Here is an 11,928-nt window from a genome sequence, read left to right as displayed (position 1 = left end):
CATATATATATATGTGTATATGTATGCATATATATATATGTGTATATGTATGCATATATATATATGTGTATATGTATGCATATATATATATGTGTATATATATGCATATATATGTGTATATATATGCATATATATGTGTATATATATGCATATATATATGTGTATATATATGCATATATATATATGCGTGTATATATATGTGTATATATATGCGTGTATATATATGTGTATATATATGCATATATATATGTGTATATATATGCATATATATATATGTGTATATATATGCATATATATATATGTGTATATATATGCATATATATATATGTGTATATATATGCATATATATATATGTGTATATATATGCATATATATATGTGTGTATATATATGCATATATATATATGTGTATATATATGCATATATATATGTGTGTATATATATGCATATATATATGTGTGTATATATATGCATATATATATATGTGTGTATATATATGCATATATATATATGTGTATATATATGTGTATATATATGCATATATATATGTGTATATATATGCATATATATATGTGTATATATGTGTATATATATGTATATGTCTATATATATGTGTATATATATGTATGTGTATATATATGTATATATATGTGTATATATATGTGTATATATATGTGTATATATATGTGTATATATATGTATGTATATATGTGTATATATATGTATGTATATATGTATGTATGTATATATGTATGTATATATGTGTATATATATGTGTATATATATGTGTATATATGTGTATATATATGTATATATATGTATATATATGTGTGTATATATATGTATATATATGTGTGTATATATATGTATATATATGTGTGTATATATATGTATATATATGTATATATATGTGTGTATATATATGTATATATATGTGTGTATATATGTGTATATATATATGTTTATATATGTGTATATATTATATATATATATATATATACTCTGTTGTGTCTGGGGAGAGTCATTCTCTTTTAGTGCCTTATTATTTAACACTTAAAAAAAAGGAATCCAGAATCAAGACTATTGAAAAGGTTGCAAGACGCAACGACAATTTTAGAAAATAAAAATAAGAAATAAATGGAAATGTTACCTGTGTGTGTGTTACATTATAAGGTACAATAAGAAAATGACTCTCCTCAGACAACAATATGCTTCAACACACGAACTCATATAAGAATCTTGTAAACCAAATCCCAAAACCATATATATATATATATATTATATATATATTATATATATATATATATATACATATATTAGAAGAAATGAGGTACTCAGAAAATCGGATGGTTTATATTTACAGATATTTATTTGTATATTACATTTTTTATACATCATATAACTTAGATCATGTATTAGCGCTTTCTCCCATTCTATATCATCATCATCATCATCATTTAACGTCCGCTTTCTATGCTAGCATGGGTTGGACGGTTCAACTGGGGTCTGGGGAGCCCGAAGGCTGCACCAGGCCAGTCAGATCTGGCAGTGTTTCTACAGCTGGATGCCCTTCCTAACGCCAACCACTCCGTGAGTGTAGTGGGTGCTTTTATGTGCCACCGACACAGGTGCCAGACGAGGCTGGCGAACGGCCACGCTCGGATGGTGTTTTTATGTGCCACCGACACAGGTGCCAGATGGGGCTGGCGATCGGCCACGATCGGATGGTGATTGTTACGTGCCCACAGCATGGAGGCCAGTCGGTGCGGCACTGGCTACGGCCACGTTCGGATGGTTTTCTCGTGTGCCACCGGCACTGGTACCACAAAGATACAAATTCCATTGATGTCATCTATTTTGATTTTGTTTGATTTTTTTTGATTTGATTTTCACTTGCCTCAACAGGTCTTCACAAGTGTCACAATATATATATATATATATATATATATATATATATATAGATATATATATATATATATATATATATATATATATATATATATATATATATATATATATATTAGAAGAAATGAGGTAATCAGAAGATCGGATGGTCATATTTATAGATATTATTTATATATTACATTATATATATATATATATCATATCATTCAGATTATTAGCGCTTTCCCCCATTGCAGTGGGGGTTTTCAAATCAAAACTTACGCCACCTTAACTTAACGGTTTGGCAAAGAAATCGATAGAATAAGTGCTGGAATCGATTTCTCCGATCAAAATTTGATTTGAAAACCCCACTGGAATGGGAGAAAGCGCCAATAATCTGAATGATATGATATATATATGTAAAAAATGTAATATATAAATAAATATCTGTAAATATGAACCATCCGATCTTCTGAGTACCTCATTTCTTCTAATATATAATACCTGTATATCATCTCCAAACCTTCCAATATATATATATATATATATATATATATATATATATATATATATATATATATATATATAAAGGTGATGATGGTGCTGCGAGTAGATCCCTTCTCTGTGTGCATTTATCTGCAGTTCAGTGCACACAATTGCACGCTTAGCATTTTATTGTGGTCACGGTTAATGCGTTTGCATTATGTCTTTGTTGGAGATCTTTCGTCTCTAATAGACCTTTCCGTCGATTTCCGTAAAAAATTTTTTTTTTTTACATATGGGCTTGCGGGAACTTTTGAAGTAATATACATACATATACACATATACATGCATACATACATATACACATACACCGAGTAAAAAATTTCAGTTATCTCTTTCTTTCACACATTACTCTGTCTCTTCACACACACTAACAGAAGCACTTCACTTACACAACATACTGTCTGTCTCACACACCCCATCAAACACACACACACACACATGTACATCAATGCTTCCCATGCACGGTAACTTCAAAAGAACTTCCCTCGTCATACAATCGCTTTCTCTTAGTCTCTTTCGCTCTCATTACTTCAAAAGTTGCCGCAAGCCCATATGTAAAAAAAAAAAAAATTTTACGGAAATCGACGGAAAGGTCTACTAGAGACGAAAGATTGCCTCTTTGTTTATTATCATTTATATTTTCTTTGCCGTGACTGTCCCATCTATTTAAAAAATTCATGTTACCTAAGGATGTCTTAAGACGTGCAGTTGTGATTTGAAGGACACTTGGCTGCTATTTCTAACATTTTGAACAACTGTTCTCCGTGCAACAGCTAAGCTCAGAGCCTGAGCATTATGTCTTTTCATCATCTATATTTCCATTTGTGACCGTCCCTTTTAAAAAAAACTTACGCCACCTTAACTTAACGGTTTGGCAAAGAGATCGATAGAATAAGTGCTGGAATCGATTCCGATCAAAATTCTTCATGGCCGTAGTCTACTTACTGAAACACGATAAAAGATAAGTGTTTTTAGACGCGCGGTAGTGATTTGAAGGAAACTCGACTATTATTTCTAGCATTTTGAATGACCACATAGTGGTCTCTAGTGATTTGAAGGAAATTCGACTATTATTTCTAGCATTTTGAATGACCACATAGTGGTCTCTAGTGATTTGAAGGAAATTCGACTATTATTTCTAGCATTTTGAATGACCACATAGTGGTCTCTAGTGATTTGAAGGAAACTCGACTATTATTTCTAGCATTTTGAATGACCACATAGTGGTCTCTAGTGATTTGAAGGAAATTCGACTATTATTTCTAGCATTTTGAATGACCACATAGTGGTCTCTAGTGATTTGAAGGAAACTCGACTATTATTTCTAGCATTTTGAATGACCACATAGTGGTCTCTATGCAGTAGCGAAGCTCAGAGTTCGAGCATTATTATTGTTTTTTATCATGTATATTTCCAACCGTGACCATCCCGCCGTCTATTAAAATAATTATGTACAAGGGCTGTCTTACATTTTTCATTTGCCTTTTTTTAGACACCAGATTGTGATTTTTAAGACTTGGCTCTTATTTCTAGCATTTCGAATGACCACATAGTGGTCTCCTTAATCTATATTTCCAACCGTGACCATTCCATTAAAAAAAAAATTCAAGGTTGTCTAAGGGTTGAGATTTGAGGTAGGCTTAACTGCTATTTCTAGCATTTTAGGTAATTACGTAGTGGTATCGATGAAGCAAAGCTCAGAGCCCGGGCTTTGTCTTTGTTCATCATCTGTATTTCCAGCCGTGACCGTCCCACCTGTTTAAAAAAAAAAAGTATCAAGATTGTCTAAGGGGCTCATTTGCTAGACGTCAGATTGCAATTTGAGTGAATTGTGGCTGCTATTTCTAGCATTTCGAATGACCACATAGTGGTCTCCTTAATCTATATTTCCAACCGTGACCATTCCATTAAAAAAAAAATTCAAGGTTGTCTAAGGGTTGAGATTTGAGGGAGGCTTAACTGCTATTTCTAGCATTTTAGGTAATTACGTAGTGGTATCTATGCAGCAAAGCTCAGAGCCCGGGCTTTGTTTTTGTTCATCATCTGTATTTCCAGCCGTGACCGTCCCGCCTGTTTACATTCTTCATTTGCTAGACGTCAGACTGCAATTTGAGTGAATTGTGGCTGCTATTTCTAGCATTTCGAATGACCACATAGTGGTCTCCTTTCGGTGTATGTGTATATGTATGTATATTACTTCAAAAGTTCCCGCAAGCCCATATGTAGAAAAAAAAAAAAAATTACGGAAATCGACGGAAAGGTCTACTAGAGACGAAAGATCGCCAAAATCAAGTTATTTAAGGGCTTTTTTTTCTGACACCAAGTTCAGATTTGGTGGGGGTGATTTGGTTGCTATTTCTAGCATTTGGAACGTCGCACCTTCATATTTAGTTCCTTCGTTGCACCTGTTATGTGATGTGGTGTTGTGTTTAGGCTCCAGCACAGAAAGCAAAGGCAATCCATTTATGACCACCCTGTTTTATTTTTCAGTACGCCTTTGTTTTAATGGCATTAAAAGTATGATTAGAGGGAGTTTTGGCAGGGTTATTATTAGATTTACCCCTCCCCCAAATTTTAATAGGGGTAAAACAAAAAAAGGTGTATTGAACATATATGAAAACCAAAATTTGGGACAATTAACCGATTGGAAGCACTCCGTCGGTTGCGACGACGAGGGTTCCGGTTGATCCGAATCAACGGAACAGCCTGCTCGTGAAATTAACGTGTAAGTGGCTGAGCACTCCACAGACACGTGTACCCTTAACGTAGTTCTCGGGGATATTCAGCGTGACACAGAGAGTGACAAGGCCGGCCCTTTGAAATACAGGTACAACAGAAACAGGAAGTAAGAGTGAGAGAAAGTTGTGGTGAAAGAGTACAGCAGGGATCACCACCATCCCCTGCCGGAGCCTCGTGGAGCTTTAGGTGTTTTCGCTCAATAAACACTCACAACGCCCGGTCTGGGAATCGAAACCGCGTTCCTACGACCGCGAGTCCGCTGCCCTAACCACTGGGCCATTGCACCTCCCGATTACTCGGCAGAGGAAAAAAAAATAATGTTGGACAAGTATAAAATGTTGCTTCGTACGATAGAAATGCGAGCGGATTTGATAATTTTTGGGTACATAAAACTAATTGATTAATTATAAAGGAGTGGGATTAAACCAGTGGGATCTTTTCGGTTTGACCGGCAGTTTTTTAAAAATAATTTCCACGTAACTAAACACTTTTAAACTTCGTATACTGGTAGAATGTGTTTATAAAACATCTTTTTCTCTTGGCTTTATTGAGAAAATTCTATGGTTTCTAAGATATTTGTTGTTTTTTTCTTCAATTTCTGCAATTTCAACCAATCACTGATGTCTATTGAGGTGAAAACATTCTTTGCCGTATGAATATGTCCCTCGTTTAAGAAACAGGGATCTTTTCGGTTTGAACGGCAGTTTTTTAAAATAATTTCCACGTAACTAAAAAATTTTAAACTTCGTACACTGGTAGAATGTGTTTATAAAACATCTTTTTCTCTTGACTTTATTCAGGAAATTCTATAGTTTGTAAGATATTTGTTGTTTTTTTTTCTGCAATTTCAACCAATCACTGATGTCTATTGAGGTGAAAACATTCTGTGCCGTATGAATATGTCCCTTGTTTAAGAAACAGATTAGGTTTAGAATCTTTTCGGTTTGAACGGCAGTTTTTAAAAATAATTTCCACGTAACTAAACACTTCTAAACTTCGTATACTGGTATAATGTGTTTATAAAACATCTTTTTTCTCTTGGCTTTATTGAGAAAATTGTATAGTTTTAAAGATATTTGTTGTTTCTTTTTCTTCAATTTCTGCAATTAGAAAATTTTAAATTCTCCCCACCCATCTATTTTTTAATTTTTAACTTTTTTCGAATTTTTTTTTTTCAATCTACGTGGAAAAATACGGAGATTAGCAATATGGCAAACAAAAAAAATTAGGATCTTTTCACCGGTCAAAGTGAAAAGATCCGTACGCATCTGGTTTTCTCGCCTTTCTCGCCGTGACCATCATGTTTTTGTTTTTGCTCAGAGTATATTACGTACTGTCCAGAAAATAGTGTAATTTGGTGGTTGATTTCGCTATTTCTAGCAGATTGAAACAACCGCGTGAAGTTCTTTATTGTTTTGCTCCGGGTCAGTCCTGATTGATCAGAAGTGGGCAGGGTTTTGGTTTATGCACCCAATATAACCCCTCATCATTTTTTTTATTTGTTGGAATTTTCAGAAAATTCTTCCGAATTTGTGTTCTGTACACGGGAATTCATACGATTATGGGGCAAAAATTTTGTGTGATTTAAGGGCGATTTAGTTATTTTTAACACGTCCCACGACTACCTGATACCTTCCTCATTTCTTTGTCACTGGCATGTATTGATGTTTTTCAATATCGTTTGTCCTATTCTCTTTTCTCTTTTACTTGTTTCAGTCATTTGACTGCGGCCATGCTGGAGCACCGCCTTTAGTCGAGCAAATCGACCCCGGGACTTATTCTTTTGTAAGCCCAGTACTTATTCTATCGGTCTCTTTTGCCGAACCGCTAAGTGACGGGGACGTAAATAATGTAGTCCTAGATACATTATGTCTGAAAACAAGACAGGATCGTCACGGATGGAACGCTTTTGGGTGGAATTCTGGTTAAAGCACCCCATAGAACCCCTCATAAATTTTATACTTTTTTTGGAATTTTCAGAAAATTTTTGTGAATTTGTCTTCTACACATGGGAATTCATACGACTGGAGAAAAAAAGTTTTTTGACCCACCCCCACAGCACCCCATAAATCCTAAAAGTTCCACTCTTTTTCGAATTTTTCGAATCAGAGTAAAATATTCAGTCTGAATTTTTTTTTTAAACCCCAGCAATGGACCGCTTTTTGGTGCATCATCATTCCATTAAATATCTTTATAGGCGCAGGAGTGGCTGTGTGGTAAGTAGCTTGCTTACCAACCACATGGTTCTGGGTTCAGTCCCACTGCGTGGCATCTTGTGCAAGTGTCTTCTGCTATAGCCCCGGGCCAACCAATGCCTTCTGAGTGGATTTGGTAGATGGAAACTGAAAGAAGCCTGCTGTATATACATATATTATATATATATATATATATATATAATATATATATATATGTGTGTGTGTGTGTGTGTGTGTGTTTGTGTGTCTGTTTTTATCCCCATAGCATTGCTTGACAATCGATGCTGGTGTGTTTACATCCCCGTCACTTAGCGGTTTTGCAAAGGAGACCGATAGAATAAGTACTGGGCTTACAAAGAATGAGTCCCGGGGTCGATTTGCTCGACTAAAGGCGGTGCTCCAGCATGGCCGCAGTCAAATGACTGAAACAAGTAAAGAGTATCTAAAGTGTCCTTTCTTTATGACGGTAAGATGGCTGTGATTTGCCGAACTGCTAGGTAACAGGGATGTAAACACAGCAACATTAGTTGTTAAGCGACGGAGGCGGGGACACAGACACACACGCACACACATATTTGATGGGCTTCTTTCAGTTTCCATCTACCAAATCCACTCACAAGGTTTTGGTCACCTTAAGGCTATAGTAGAAGTCACTTGCCCAAGGTGCCACACAGAACTGAACCTGCAACCATGTGGTTGGGAAGCAAGCTACTTAGCACACAGCTATGCTTACGTCTATGTGTGTGTGTATATATATATATGTGGAGGCGCAATGGCCCAGTGGTTAGGGCAGCGGACTCGCGGTCGCAGGATCGCGGTTTCGATTCCCAGACCAGGTGTTGTGAGTGTTTATTGAGCGAAAACACCTAAAAGCTCCACAAAGCTCCGGCAGGGGGTGGTGATCCCTGCTGTACTCTTTCTCCCACTCTTTCTTCTGTTGGCCTGCTTGCTTAGCCAGCGGGGTGGCGTCATTCGAAGGCTAAAACAATGCAAACGCATTGTGACCAGCGATGTGTAACTACATCTGATGGACTGGTCGGTCACGTGATCATGTGATATCTATATATATATAAAACTGTAGTTGTGTGAGTGTCTGTCCCCTTCGATTTAGATTCCTAACTACTCCCACATTTTGCGGTGCAGTTTAACCAAATTCGGGTATCTTATAGTCGTGATTCATATCGAGCCCGTCTGGCTATTAGCACGCGTCTACGATGAGTCTACGATTTTAAAAATAATTTAACATAATTTTTTATTCCATTTGAATGCATATTTTTTCGTGTGTCAATGGCGGCGGAGTTGCCGTCCATGGTCACACCTGCACCTGTGTTGCTTCTCCCCCTTCTTCCCTCCCTCGTGAAGCTGTGGGGAAGGGAGTGTAAGGAAATCAACGTTGTAAAGCATTGTCAAGGAGACCAGCGTTCTTTTAGAAGAACGACTTCATGGCTTGAAGACACCAAAATTACCATCATTTTTTATTCCATTTTTAATGCATTTTTTTGCTATTTTTTGGCTATAACTCACTAAAAATGCTTATATAGTTATTTCCCTTACAAACCCGAGCAACACCGGGCGATACTGCTAGTATATATATATACAAATAAGAAAATGGAGAAACAAATTCATTTCGATTATCAACTTAGGGATATTACAATTTTACATTATTTATTAATTATACAAATGGGATCATCAAAAGCAAACAAAACAATATACATCAATATGTAGTATAAAAATATAAATAATACAAATAAACTGCTCCTTACAGCTGTTTCAGCCCATGGTCAAGAGTCAATTCAACTTAAATTGCCTATAGATTCTATCGTAATATATATATAGGCATAGGAGTGGCTGTGTGGTAATTAGCTTGCTGACCAACCACATGGTTCCGGGTTCAGTCCCACTGCGTGGCATCTTGGGCAAGTGTCTTCTACTATAGCCTCTAGCCGACCAAAGCCTTGAGAGTGGATTTGTTAGACGGAAACTGAAAGAAGCCCGTCGTATATATGTATATATATATATGTTTGTGTGTCTGTGTTTGACAACCGATGCTGGTGTGTTTACGTCGCCGTCACTTAGCGGTTCGGCAAAAGAGACCGATGGAATAAGTACTGGGCTTACAAAGAATAAATCCCGGGGTCGATTTGTTCGACTAAAGGCGGTGCTCCAGCATGGCCGCAGTCAAATGACTGAAACAAGTAAAAGAGTATATATATATTTTTTCTATCAAATCTACTCACAAGATTTTGGTTACATAGGAACCATAGTAGAAGACACTTGCCCAAGGTGCCATGCTGTGGCATTGAACCTGAAGCCATTACAGTTGGGGGCAAACCTTATCTTGACTATAAACCTAAAAATACTTTGAATAAAATGAGACATAATTCTTTATATTGCTTTACCTTTTTCTTTTTACCTTCTTTCGTTTCAGATCTTTAAATTAACTTAATTAACTGTAATTATAGTAAGTTATATTTAAAAAAAAAAAACCCCAAAAAACCTCCAAAAACAAAACAGAATTGTGATACAGAAGTGAAGGACACAAGAAACAAAAATGCCAAGTAAAAGAAAACGGCCGACCCAAAATGTGGACAACAAAAACGAGGACTCTGATCTCTCAACTCCAGTTCCCAATAAGAAGAAGAAGAAAGCCCCTTATGATCCCGTAAGTAATATCCTCTTTGTTCCTTGTACTTTGGTTTGTTTAATCCAGGGGTTCTCTACTGTTTTTTCTATTTGATGACCATTTTATTCTGCTGGGTCCCCATAGCCATTCTTTGTTTGAAGACTAGTTAGTTAGTTAGTTAATTTGGCTCAAAAGCAAATAGCAAGGCCATGTAGGGGGACATGGAGTTAAGTACAGGGTGGTGTTCATGTAAAGAGTTCAGGCCACTTGAGGTCAAGGGAGGCTTTGAACAAAAGCGGTCGTCGGCATCTTCACCATCTTGTCTGGCAGCTTGTTCCACGGATCCGCAACCCGGACGGAGAAAGCTCCTCTCCTTCGATTGAGATGAAATCGTTGCAGGTAGAGCTTTTCGGAGTGACCCCGCAGCCGAAGCTCTGGGGCAGGAGTGAAGAACAGCTCTTTCGAGAGGTTACACTTTCCGCTTATGATGTATGTAATGTGTGTATGTATGTATGTATGTTAAGTTAAGTTAATTTTTTGGCTCAGAAAGCAAAAAGCAAGGCCATGTAGGGGGACATGGAGTTATGTACAGGGAGGGTGTTCATGCAAAGAGTTCAGGCCATTTCTGGTCAAGAGAGACTTTGAACCGAGCGGTCGTCGGCATCTTCAATATCTCGTCCGGCAGCTTATTCCATGGATCCGCAACCTGGACGGAGAAAGATCCTCTCCTTCGATTGAGATGAAATCATCGCAGGTAGAGCTTTTCGGAATGACCCCACAGCCGACGCTCTGGAGCAGGAGTGAAGAACAGCTCTTTCGAGAGGTTACACTTTCCGCTTATGATGTGGGCGAGAATGAGATCACCACGGCGGCGGCGTTTTTCTAGAGAATAAAGGTCGAGCATCCTCAGCTTTTCTTCATAGGACAGTTTTATAGAATCTTGTCTTTGTTCCACTCCCTCTCTCAGCTGAGAGATCTTTGTCTTGCAAGCTACTTGGCAACCCTGCCGGTGCCATGTGAAAAGCACCAGTGCTGCTGCCATGTTAAAAGAAGCTATGGTGGTTGCTGGTGGTGCCACATAAAAAAACACCCAGTGCACGCTGTAAATCATCATCATCATCATCATCATCATCATCTAATGTCTGTTTTCCATGCTGGCATGGGTTGGACGGTATGACTGAAAGGTGGCGAGCTGGCAGAAACGTTAGCGCGCTGGGCGAAATGCTCAGCGGTATTTCGTCTGTCGTTACGTTCTGAGTTTTTTTGGGGTCGATAAATAAAGTACCAGTTACGCACTGGGGTCGATGTAATCGACTTAATACCTATGTCTGTCCTTGTTTGTCCCCTCTATGTTTAGCCCCTTGTGGGTAATAAAGAAATAGGTATTTCGGCTGCTGTTACGTTCTGAGTTCAAATTCCGACGAGGTCGACTTTACCTTTCATCCTTTCGGGGTCGATAAATAAAGTACCAGTTACGCACTGGGATCGATGTAATCGACTTAATACCTATGTCTGTCCTTGTTTGTCCCCTCTATGTTTAGCCCCTTGTGGGTAATAAAGAAATAGGTATTTCGGCTGCCGTTACGTTCTGAGTTCAAATTCCGCCGAGGTCGACTTTACCTTTCATCCTTTCGGGGTCGATAAATAAAGTACCAGTTACGCACTGGGATTGATGTGATCGACTTAATACCTATGTCTGTCCTTGTTTGTCCCCTCTATGTTTAGCCCCTTGTGGGTAATAAAGAAATAGGTTTGACTGAAAACTGGTAAGCTCCGCCAGGTTCTGATCTGATTTTGCAAGGTTTCTACAGCTGGATGCCCTTCCTAATGCCAACCACTCCGTGAGTGTAGTAGATGCTTTTTACATGCCACTAGCACGGGTTCCATTGACCTGACACCAACATCGGCCATGACTTCAATCTCACCTGGCTTAACAGGTCTA

The 11,928-nt window shown here is 37.5% G+C and overlaps 1 protein-coding gene across 1 annotated transcript in view; it reads left to right on the top strand.

Moving 5' to 3' along the window:
• Positions 1–11,928, top strand: part of LOC115226006 (protein polybromo-1) — a 115,543-nt gene that overhangs the window by 4,238 nt on the left and 99,377 nt on the right. The window contains exon 2 of the mRNA XM_036514796.1: positions 9,792–10,025. Within this exon, the coding sequence (XP_036370689.1) occupies positions 9,915–10,025 (111 nt within the window). The 5' untranslated portion in view covers positions 9,792–9,914. The remainder of the gene's footprint in view (positions 1–9,791; positions 10,026–11,928) is intronic.

Source organism: Octopus sinensis, linkage group LG29 (genome assembly GCF_006345805.1).
Source record: "Octopus sinensis linkage group LG29, ASM634580v1, whole genome shotgun sequence".
In the NCBI taxonomy this organism is placed as follows: Eukaryota; Metazoa; Mollusca; class Cephalopoda; order Octopoda; family Octopodidae; genus Octopus; species Octopus sinensis.
This window is presented reverse-complemented; position numbering and strand designations above follow the sequence as displayed.